The sequence below is a fragment of the Rhinolophus ferrumequinum genome, chromosome 18, assembly GCF_004115265.2.
Source record: "Rhinolophus ferrumequinum isolate MPI-CBG mRhiFer1 chromosome 18, mRhiFer1_v1.p, whole genome shotgun sequence".
Lineage (NCBI taxonomy): Eukaryota > Metazoa > Chordata > Mammalia > Chiroptera > Rhinolophidae > Rhinolophus > Rhinolophus ferrumequinum.
The window spans coordinates 31,852,286-31,864,806 of record NC_046301.1 but is presented as its reverse complement, the minus strand read 5'-3'; the positions used below and the strand labels follow the sequence as shown (position 1 = coordinate 31,864,806).

Below are 12,521 nucleotides of genomic sequence, written 5' to 3'. Positions count from 1 at the left end.
CCGGTGGACTGACAAGTGCTAACTGGCCAGAGCGTCTCGCACCAGGAAGACGCCGGCCAATCGGCTGCAGGATAAGTCTGGCGTGACCACATCCTAAAAGCTAATTGGAGGGTGAGGAAAAGGCAGGCGAGCGGGATTGGTACTCCTACTGAGGGCGGGCCTTTATTTTCCTCCGCCTGCCCTTCGCGGGGCTGGAGGTATGAACGCATCCCTTCCCGGCCCTCCCGGCCAAGGGAAGTGAAATCCGACTCTGGCCGAGGCATCTGTGAGTGAAGCGGCGAGCCTGTAAGAGCAGAGCCGGCCAGAGTCCACATTTATTGTGTCAGTAAGCCCTCCACGTGTTTAGTCCTGCTATCTAGATTTGCTCTTTTCGTGACTCTCCCCGTTCGTGGTCGCGCTGGCTGCGGAACTTTTAAAACGCGGGTGGGCCGTTAAAGTGGGCGGTTCTTTATTACCAACAGAACACAAAGCAAAAGCTTGGCCGACTCGCCAGCCGCCCATACCCTGCCCAGTACCCTTTACCTGCTTCCCACACCACATGCAGCCGCGTGGAAGACCTGTTACCCGGCCCAGCACTAACACTGCCCTCCACTGTCTATCTTCATATCCCACAAAACGCTTTCCTGTTTCTCTGAGCGATGTCAATCACTACTCTAGAATTTCAACTACTCTTCAAAGTGTTTATTTTAGGCCCACCTTGTCCCCCAAAAAGGATTTGAAGCTTTCCCACGACTTACATAAAGCTGATGTGGAAATTTATATCTCACAAGCCCTAGAAAACTACTTGCTACCACAGCCCTTCACCCTACTCCATTTTAACACAGCAACCAGCTATCCTTCCAAATTTGTCAGCTCACTGCCTAAAACCCTACAATCTCTCCGTTTCACTCAGTAAAGCCAAAGTCCCTACGAGAGTCTACAAAGTTCCGCATGATTAGCCCTCCACCCCCATTACCTCTCTGTTATCTCTTATTTCTCTCCTTTCTGACCTTTGGGCATTTTCTAGTAGGTGTTCACTCTTCCAGCAATATTTCTCCCCATTCAATTGGCTCTTTCACTTCTTTCAAGTCTTGGCTGATATCTCACCTCATGTAGGCCACCCTGATCATCCTGTTAATACTGCAGCTTGCCCCATCACCACCACTGATCCTCCATCTACTCTACTTTTTCCCCACAGTATTTATCACATTCTAATATAATAATTTATTTTTGATGTTTAGTGGCTGTTTCCCTTTGCTAGAATGTAAGCTCAATGACAACAGATCTGTTTTGTTCACTAACTTACCTGCAAGCATCTAGAATTGTACCTGGCACATACTGGATGCACAATGAATACTTACTGAATCGAGCTGCATCTAGGACACCTCCTCTTTGATGTCCCCCAAACTGTGCAAACTGAGCATGTCCATAATTGAAATCTCTCTTTTATTGACCATGCTTCTCCAGTGACTGGCACTAACAGCCTCCCAGTTGCCAATTATAAAAGCCAGGCATCAGCATCTATCAGACAAATCTCTGTCTTCTACGTGCCAGAGACTGTGGCAACCGAAGTGAAATCCACCTCTGCTTCACCTGATCTCCTGCCAGTGCAGTGCCCTGCAGGGCAGAAGAGCAGCTGTGTGCTTACCCCCTCCCCCTGCCCTGCTCCTTTCAAGTGGCTCTATCAAGCCACCTCAACAAGCCCAACAGAGCTCAGTTATTTATAGTGTAAGAACCATTATTGCCAAATACATGACAACAGAAAAGAACAAAGAGTTTTATTTTCATGTCCTAGTTTCTTCCAGCTGTTGCTAACTGGACACTGTGTCTCTACAGTCTGTGATTCTTGCATTGTTTCACATATCAACGATCACAAATATGTCAAATACATCCTTGAGGAGGAAACAAGTAGCTTTTTTCTGAAGCCCACTGGGCACACTAGGGAGGTGGCCAGCTCCCTGACCCACTTGTTCCCCCACCCCTTCTCCTGGTGTCTCCATCTCACAGGAAAGGACCCAGGCAGGAGGCTGAGTCCCAGCAAAACCCTCACGCTACACCATCCTCATCCCTGGATCCCTCCAGAGGAATGAAGGAAGACAATTCCGTGCTCCTGTTTCTAAAATGGAGGGCCTTCAAGCCAACCAATGTTTCAAAAACAAACAAACAAAACCAAACAGAGCAATGTTGGGGCACAGCTGTCTTCCAGCAGCTTTCATTTTCATCACTCCACTGTCGTTCCAGGGGGCTTTTCCCTTAACTGTCCTCATGACTTTTCCCATCTTTCCCAATGACAGAACTAGATAGGAAGAATTAACCAACAGTTGGGGCGGGGGGGAAACTAACCTTGTAGAAATTATACCTTAGACGTAACTCCAGTGACGAATATCAACAGGACTGACAGCCCTCTGACCCACGGTCCCCTCTAATTCCTGTACCCAATTCCAACCCCTGCCCACACCCCCTTTCTTAACATTCAGGCATCACGGTCCCTAAAGGGCAAGATTCCGTGAAGGAGGGGCCTGAACACCTTAGGAGAGCTGGCCCTGCTCTGGCTTGTCGGGCGGCAGCTTGGGCTGGCACTGGGGGCACCACCACGTGAGCCTCTGGAACCCACCTGGAGGCCCAAAGGCCTCCTTCATGACCCGATGCCCGGCAGGGCACTGCTCTTTCTGGTAGATATGCATGTGCTGCTGTCTGCCCTGGAACTTGCCCTGAAGCCAGTCAGCACTGAACTCCACCACATGATCCACAAGGACATCAAGCTGCAGGGGACTGAGGAGCGAACCAAGAGAAAGGGGATGGATCCCAGCTCTGTACAAGGCTTCATTCTTAATGATGTTCCCTAAAAGAAAGCAGAAAGACGACGAGGGAAGAATAAAGGACACATCCATAATGAAACCAGTCCACCAAGTGAACAAAGCAAACTGAAGCTAGTGTGATGGCAGCAGGGCAGAGCTTCAGGAAGACCTGGGGCCAGCTCTGCTGTGTACCAGGGGCTCTTGGGCAGGTCACGAAATCCCTGAATCAGTTTCCCTGTCTGTAGAACTGGTTTGGTAATACTTACCTTTAGGTTGTTGTGAAGATGAAATAAGAGTCATGCATGGCCCTTGTTACAGCAAAGTGGTTACCAAAACAGGCTCTAGGACCTGACTACCTGGATTTAAATCCCAGTTCAACCAGATCCCAGCTATGTGACTCTGGCAAGTTCCTTAGCTTCTTTAGGCTTCTGTTTCCTATCTGTAAGATGGGGATAAGTTACCTGGTTTTTGTAAGCAGTAAGTGAGAATTTAGAGACACACACGCACACAAATGCTGGGCCCCGTGACTGGTATACAGAGTAGTCAGTAAGTATTAGCTGTTACTCTTAGTTGAAATGTCAAGCATAATGCCTGAAATACAAAAGTGTTTAGGAGGTATTATTGCATTATCTTTCTGCTCCTGCCTCATTCTCTGTAAAGCCAGCCTTGATCCCGCCTTCCAGAATCAGTTAACTCTCTCCAAAATGTTCCAACAATGTACTTTCCTGTAATCTCTACTAGGCATTTATTACAGTCTAACTCACGTTACCTATTAAACAATAATCTCCTCATGGAGAGCAGGTTGGGCTTGGCAGAAGGCTAGCGTTCAGCACGTGTGGCGTGAACGGATAAATAAAATGACCACTTTCTAAGAGCTTCAGAATCACATTCACGGCTACACACAAAATCTTGCTCTAAAATTCACTGGCAGACGACCTAGATTCCTATCTCAGCTGTATTCCTCACTAGCAATGTATCTTTTGGTTTAGTTTCTTCATCTGAGTAAAGAGAAAATAAGTAAGTAACTACCCTACAGAATAGAAGTTAAGGATGAACCCATGTGCCTGGCATGTTAGAGTCCCTTGAAAAACGTTGGCTGTTACTATTGTTAATAATGACACGTTCATAGGGCATTAGCTCTTGCTACACATACCCCAAAGGCCACTTCTGAAAGACCCGTTGGTTCCCAAGTCACAGGGACTCCCTTGGTCCTAACATGAAAATGCAAGGCCACTGCCTGCTGAGCCACTGGTCCTCGTCCCCCCTCACGAGGTGAGCTATGCCTGCAGCAGACAAAGTCATGCCTTGGATACAGAGGTGACTGTCACATCACCAGCTCACCCGACTGCCTCAGCAGCCAATCACAGGTGCACGTACTAGCCCACTGTGGGAAATAAGAATGGTATGTTCTGATAGTCCAGGTAATTTGCTGTCCAAGTTTTCATACTGCTCAGCTTTTTTCCCCACCTCAAAAATGTTCAGTTTCACTGCTCAGCATACCTGGACAGAGAGCAGAAACCTGCTTCTTCACTCATGTCTTATAAGATCCTCATGTAGACCTAAGACATCTCTGCTTTCACCAGCAGGCAGCTCCATCTGCCTGCCAGCCCCATTAGCAAATGCACGGCTCTCCGTTAGCAAATCCCATGGCTTTGGTTCCTACCAGACACCAATCAAGCGCATCCTGCGTGCCAGGCACTCTGCTATGTACTGGAGGATTCAAGGACGGACGAGACGTGACCCTTGCCCCTTAGGTCACACACTAATGCGGCTGTCAGGCAGACTACAAGGGGTTACAGAATTAGGGTGTGAATTCTGAAGCCAGGAGGAGTTAGAAATTGCATTATCTAACTCCCTCAGTTTAAAAATGAGGGAGTTAAAGAGGTTAAATGATCACCTCAAGACCAGCAGTGCTCACACTTGGGTGGGTCTCAGTTTTGTACCACCCAGACGAGTACCTTTTCTATTAAATAACGCTGAGGGGGCCCATCCCTGTCCCATCAGTCATACCTAAGCCTGAGAAGTATCTTTGATCCAACAGTGTATAGCAGACAGGCTGTTCCTGTCCCAGAGCTTCTAAGGCTTGTCCTCGATGGAACTTTTCAGACAAGATGTCAGAGTTGGGTTTCACCACTGGGGAAGAGCTCCAAGACATCTGACAATTATAAAATGCCAGGAAGCCACCACTGTCAAAGTACAGGACCAACCTGGGAAGGAAGAAAAGATCGTAAGTACAAGAGAAAAGGAATGGCTCTGCCAGAATCATAAGAATTTCAGGGCTAAACAGAATAATTAAAAGAAAACACATATGGGCGGCCGGATGGCTCCATTGGTTGGAGCTCGAGCTCTGAGCAGCGAGGTTGCCGGTTCAATTCCCGCATGGGATGGTGGGCTGTGCCCCCTGCACCTAAGATTGAAAACAGCAACTGGACTTAGAGCTGAGCTGCTCCCTCCACAACTAAATTGAAGGACAACGACTTGACTTGGAGGTGATGGGTCCTGAAAAAATACACTGTTCCCCAATAAAAATTAAAAAAAAAACACACATATATAGCTCTTCATCTTTCTGATCATAACAATACATGTTCATTGAAGACAACTTGGGACATACAGAAAGGTCTAAAGTTGAGGAGGTGTGGCTACCTGCACAAAAACAGGGCTTATCAGGAAGGAGGACAGAGAGACAGGCTAAAGAGGCACAACTCCCAGGCTCAGGCAAGATTTACCCAGAAAGACATATCCGCACATATTCCCATGGGCTTTCTGAACTCCAAGGACAGAGGAGAAACCTAATGAACTTTGATAAAGAAATACAGTGTTTACTCTGTCAGGGAAGATAATCAGGCTGGAACTGGACTCCACATCAGAAGCAGAGTATGCTTCATGTATCTGACCTAGGTGGTATTCTTATGCAAAAGTAAAAGGATGACTTTAGAGGAACAGAACTCAGGAAAACATCTATGCATGGTATCAGAGGTAATTAATTACTCAAGGTAAAAATACATATCCAATATAAATTAAATCAGCAAATATCTCAAGATAGGAGATGAAAAGGACAGCACATAATGAGCAGCACTGGATTTTGTAGTATTTATTGTGAGATCTAAATGGATTGTAATTACCATAACACAACTGACAACTACAACACAAATATTAGGAAAGAATTCTTGAAACAAAAGATAACTATTTTAATGTTTTTAATATTGATTAGTTTAATTATACATAATTAATAACATAGTTAATGAACAGTCTGGAACTAAAATTCTAAACTATCTCAGCAAATGCAGATGGGATGGATATGACAGAAAATAAGTAGTGAAGTAGAAATATTTTAAATTTTTGTAAGAGTTTATTTGAGCCAAACTGATGACATATGCTGAGGAGCAAGATCTCAAATGCTCTGAAGTAGAAATATTTTAAAGGTCTCATCTCAGAGGGGTGAAAGAGAGCAAAAAACCAATTTCAATAATGAGGGAGAAGAGTTATTAATTTAATGTTATAAAAATTCGAGGGTTAATAACTCAAAAAGAAAATACAGGTATAATTTAAAGATAAGATTATTACCAACAGAATGAAAATAAATAGCAGTACTTCCAAATTAACAAGGGTAAAGAAAGGCAGAAAAGAAGCTTGATAAATCCAAAAAAAGAAAAGGAACAAGGTATAATTAAATGGCAAGTGGAAGAAAATCCAAACACCAGTTACCCCATTTCAAAACAAAGAGTTTCAGTTTGAGTGTAAAGAGATACAAAAGCCTGCTTCACTGAAAACATACCAACTAAGTGAAAAAAGACCAATGGGTAGACCAACCGAACACAGAGCGGCCCTATTAATGTCAGGTAAACCAGAATTCAAGACCCACAGCAAAGAGAGGGTCTGTTATTTACTAATGAATCTGCCAAGAACCTATGCAAGTCAGGGGCCTTAATGCCTGGGACATCAGGGCAGCAAAACACATAAACAAAAACGCTTAGAAAAACCAGGAAAAACTTTGTAGAAGCACAACTACCCTGGGAGACTGTAATATTCCTGTTCCCCAGTTTGGCATATTAAGTAAACAAAAAATACGCTAGAGAGAGACTTGGAGTTGTCAAAGCTATAACCTGTTCTTCATATTTACGGAATGTTTTACTTTTAATGAACATACTATCCTAAGTTATGTACACAAAGTGCACACAAAGATCAATTATGTGTTTGACTACAAATCTTAATGCCGAAAGTAGAAAATTTACAGGCTTTGATCACTGATCAAAAAAATGACAACAAAACAAAATGATGATCCCAAACACTCACACATCTGGAAAATTAGGCAATACTCCTCCATATAGAGCATATAAAACTAATTATTATTGATTTGAAAGACCAACAAAATAGATAAAACTCTGGCAAGCCTAATTAAGGAAAAAAATGGGAGAGACAAAGCAATATATAAAACATGAAAAATGAGACATAACTTGACAAGAAGAGATTTAAAAAAGAAGAGAATATGTGTTAACTCTGTGGCAATAAATTTGGAAATCTCAGGGTGAGCCCTGTTAGTGGAAGAGTACTTCAAATCCCCTAGCTGGAGACTAGTTCAGGGATTAGCCCAGGAGCCAGCGTCTGGCAACGAGAGGTTTGCTGGGGGTTTCTGAGGAACTCTCCTTGCTCATCTGAATGTCTAGAATTGACCCTCTCTCTTCCTCTTTTCTCTTTCCTTATGTGGACCTAAGGCCTGGAACTGCATGAGGTTCTAAGGACAAACCCAACATGTGGGAAAGTGCAAAGGCTGGAGAATCACAAGAACACGAAGCCAAAAGCTGGGAACTGAGTCAACGCCAAAGCCCACCCTCCCTCTGAACTTCCAATTACTATGTGAACCAAAAAAATCTCCTCCCCATTTAAGCCAGCCTGAATTATTTTTACAGCCCAAAGCATTCTACTGGCCCTACATCATACTATAAATATAAATAAAGACTACAGTTCTGAGCATAAAAAAAGACATAATTATGAGACTTTAGGAAACAGAAGAATGGTGATTTTTGGGTAGAAGGGGTCTTCTTTAGCAAGAGGGGAACACTTAAGAGCCATCAAGAAAAATACCAACCACAGACTACACAAAAATTAAAAATCCTGAGCGCCAACAGGCAGACACTGTCAAAGGGCACGGACTGGAAACGATACTGGCAGCGTACATCACAAAGGCTAACGCAATATCCAAAAGCCCCTACAAATTGATTTATAAAGTACACAAACAACCCAGTGCTATGAGAATTCAGCTAAGCGAGCACTTCTGCAAAGTCATGAGAACGTTCATTCTCTTGGACCAGCAATGACTCCTCTGGGAATGTAGTACAGTAAGGAAATAACCCTGAACAGGATAGAGTAAACCCCTGGATAGTTTTATGCACTAAGATATTCTCAGTATGAATAGATTAAAAATTGGGACAATTCCATCCCTAAATTCAGAGTGCACTCGGTCAAGCCATGCAGTGTCCTTCAGAGACCTCCCACCCTCCAGGGCCACGTTTGTGGGGACAGTTCTCCCCCTTGTCTAAGCTGCCCCAGGATGTGACTGCCCCTCTCTGGGCACAGACCACAGTCTACGTTTTCTGACGGGTAGACAGAGAAGTGTCTCCTCTCCCAGGAAGCAGGCTGCTGCAGAGCAAGTTGGACAGCCACCCGAGTGCACCCACAGTGTGCCACACCGTGGGGGCCATGTTGAACACTGCAGACCCTGCAGAGATGCAGACACAGCCCTTGGCCCTCTCCACCACATTACCTTGGAATGGGGTCCCTCCAGTCACCCTTCTTGTTTGCTTTCTTCGTTCTGGAGAACTCGTTCACCCAAACGCTGCCAAACAAACCAAATCTGACCTGCAGCCACCTCTCAGCATCTCCTGCAGGGCTGTCTCCCCCCAAACATTCCAAACCATCATCTCCACTGGGAACAACAAGCTCCGGGGACTGGGAAGATGGGTCTGAGATTTTCTGGCTGTCAGACCCCACGGCTTGCTTTTGGTCCCCGGCCTCTTCCTTCCTCTCTCCTTCGAGAGGCTCTGGCAGTGGGTTGTTACCATGGGACCTGGTTTCTTCATCTGGATCAAATCTCAGGAATAATTTCTTTCCATGGACCTAGGAAAAAATGAACGTGACCTAAACCTTCGCTTATAAACTTGTTTGGGTCCCCTCAAACTTCGTATGTTGAAACATAACCCGTAACATGATGGTATCTGGAGGGGGACCTCTGGGAGGTGATTAAGTCACAAGGGTGGAGTCCTCATGAATGAGATTAGTGTCCTTATAAAAGAGACCCCAGAGAGCTCCCCTGTCCCTTGCACCATGTGAGAACACAGGGAGAAGATGGCCGTCTATCAGCCAGGAAGCTCAGTCTGCCAGCAACTGAGCTTGACTTCCAGCCTCCAGAACTGAGAAATAAATTTCTGTTATTTATAAGCCACCCAGTCTGTGGTATTCTACGATAGCAGCCCAAACAGACTAAGAGAGACTGACAGGCCCAGAAAGAGGAACACTGGAAGAGGTGTATGAGACATTTATCCTAACGCAAATTTCTCCCTTCTTGCCTCATTTATGAAGCTTTCCCAAAGGTGAGTATTTTGGACTTGACTTTTGCTCTTTGTTCCAGTGGTGTGGGCAGTTAGCACATTTTCAAAGTGATTGGAATCAAGTGGAAGAATCAGATAAGCAGTAAAATAAATCCATGCCAGACTAGATAGACAGCAGAGCCATGTTAGAATACCTAAGGGAAAATGCTCCCAATTTTTTTTATGGGTTAGCTAAGAAATAAATACAAATTGTCATTCCTGTGTTCAATTTACAATATTTTTTCTTTGTTAGAAATAATCAGCACATACACACACTCTCCACACATAGATTGACAGCAACTAAAGACAACACATTGTAAAATTCAGTACCCCTCACTACCCCCCTGAAATTGGATATGATAGAATTAATGGCCAGAAGAAAACTCACAATTAAAAACTATAATCAATAAAAATTGACTATTGACACAAAAATTAATCAATGGATCAAACCATCACTATAAAATGTATAAAAAGAAAAAACAATTCACTTCATCCCAATGAAAACAATTTCAGTAAAAGAAAATGACAATAGGAAATGGGTGCAAAAGAATGTTCCAGCTGCTTGTACTCTATTTTCATACTGCTAGCCCTAGTATATAATGTGTATAGGGCTAGATTCCAGGATGAGCCTGTTCTGCATGACCTGATATTCGGGCAATCTTTCAAAGAGTTAAAATCAAAACATCTGGCATTAATCATGGAAACAGGCGTTACCGCTTTGACTACCAAAGGTGCATACTTACAGATCACGGTTCTGATATGATCTCCAATTTGTCAATTAGTATAAAAATTACAATTGCAGCAGTCTTGTGAAAGCCTCTCCCCAAAGAGGGCATTAGCTTTCTAAATAATTCCCGAATCACTTATTATTTGCAAATCTGAGCACGGCTGTTTGCTCCCACACATGAGAAATGTCTCAACTGAGCTACACAAAAAAATGAGAAGTCTCTCCCATGGCCCGGAGCAGGCAGGGCAGGCTTCTCAGATGTGATGGCAAGGCTAAATCCAGAAGAAAGACTAGGAATTACCATGGTAACATGAGGGGACAGGAATGGGGGCAGAGTTGGGAGAAAAAGGAAGAATTCCTTAAGCAGGGAAGCAGCATGTCAAAACCATGGACAAGGACTGTTAGAAGAGCTCTAGATGGTTGACGACGATCAGAAGAGAGATTTGGGGCAGGGTGAGAAGCAGTAGAGAGGGAGGCACAAGTCAGACCACAGGGACTCTGCGAGCCCCTTCAGGGGATTCTGACTTAATAATGCTCAGGGCAAAGGTAAGCCAGGTTGGAACCTAGATCAAAAGAGATATGCTCTTTCCTTATGTCCTTGCTGGCCCAGTGGGATTAAACATGGTTACCCAACCAAAGGTGCACATGAGAGTCAGCTAGAGTGATCAAACCATTCCAGAATTCCCTGACTCAGAATCTCCAGTTCACGTACATTTGTTATAGTTCAACGGGCCACTGTGACACCTGCTTCTGGCTGAGACTGAAAGAGGGGGAACTGCGTGGAGTCCTAACATGGTAGTCTTGGGCTCAAGGAAGTGATGGCATGAAAAGTTTTGAGATGAATTCTAGGGGAGGCACAGGATGTGCTGATGGAGACTGCCCACCTGTGTGAGGTTATGAACAAGCCCAAAAGTAGACGATGAACTCACCTGGGTGTCCTGGAGCCACAACGACCTTCTGGCATCCCTATAGGCAGAAATGGGGAAAAGAGGCCACTGATTTATCTAGTTTCTCTCCAGCATTTCAGATGGGTGCCAAACTCCATGGTTTCAAGCAGCTATTTTTTACCATCAATTTTAACAGCACATATGGCAAAAAATAGAGTGTGGCTGGAGTGGGGTCAGATCAAAGAGAGGTATCAGGTGCACCAGCTTCCCAGGAATGGTTTCCCCTTCCAGCCCGTCACCCTTCTTTATGCAGCAAATACTTAGGAAGCATCAGCAGTGTGCGAGGCATCGTCTCACAGGCAGGAGCCCTCCACGTTGATCCTGTGGCAGCTTGAACAGGAGCAGGCCCTTGTTACTTTTTGCCTGGGCTGTGGCCCCTAAACTCATCTCCACACTTTCTCTGTCCTCCCCCTTCTGCCCCACCCTCCAACCAATCGTTCCAACCTACTGTTGCTGATTTATTTCCCCTCTTTTAGGGGAGAGATGATCACCATAGACAACGCTGTAAGGGACACAAAGATACAGATGTGGATCTGGCCCTTCCAGGACCACCCCACTAATAAAAGCATTGTATATGTGACAACAACAGTGCAGAGCTCAGAATCATGACAAGTACAGACACAGGGTCACGTTGGTTCAGAGCAGGGAGAGGCCACATCCGGCTTATCTACAAATACTTATCCCTAGAAGTAGTAACTGAGAAACAGCTGGGGTCCCATCTTAACTCTGATGTAGGGGATATCGCTACATCTCTCTCCGCCCCAAATCCCCCACGTTAACTGAGAGCTTGTGTATGAAGCATTCAGATGTTTGAGTCTGAGTGGTCTGCAGCTGGCTCCTGAGACACAGGAGTTCCCACCCCCCCACCCTTACCCAGGGCACCTGCACAAGACTCCGTAAGTAATGTCGAAACCCCAAAGGACTAAGCGCGTCCTACCACTGGCATAGTGGCAGCTGTTGTATTTCAGCAATTCTAAGAAAACATTTTAAAGTCTCTGAGATGGTGACTGATGCCTCTTACAATCCGTACTTTCTCATAGGTTAATTAGCACCACATTCGATAATATGTATTTTAAATCTGATGGTGCTTTAGAGTCTCTAAAACGTAATAATATCCCCCTAATCAAACTTCAAGACACTCGGGAGGCTATGCTGACAAAACTGCTGGACTGCAAGAGCTGCAGCACACCTTAACCTCAACCAGCTCTCTGTTCCCAGGTCATCTCCAATAGAGGAAGCTTCTGGAAAAGCCTCCCTCTGAAATGCACCTAATCCTTAAAGTATCTCAACATACACCATGCTTCTTTTAGGTGTATTTATGGAGATGGAAAACGCGGCAGCACGTTGCCTCTAGCATAACCTTAAAAGATTTGAACCGGAAGGGACACAGCTTTGATGGGGAAGCCATACCTGCCCTCAAGGCCCTCTCTCAAAGCTGGTTAATGGCTCGTTTAGCGGACCACACTGAAAGCCCGGGAGGACAGGG

General features: G+C 44.9%; 1 protein-coding gene across 1 annotated transcript; it reads right to left on the bottom strand.

Annotated features, from left to right (window-relative positions):
• Positions 1 to 1,710: 1,710 nt before the first annotated feature.
• On the bottom strand, positions 1,711 to 11,038 carry NEIL2 (nei like DNA glycosylase 2; the record flags this gene model as incomplete). Its single annotated transcript, XM_033134530.1, has 4 exons — positions 1,711 to 2,821; positions 4,788 to 4,984; positions 8,539 to 8,891; positions 11,018 to 11,038. Coding segments are annotated over 4 exons (885 nt in total), but the record flags the coding sequence as incomplete, so codon positions are not given.
• Between the last annotated feature and the right edge of the window lie 1,483 nt (positions 11,039 to 12,521).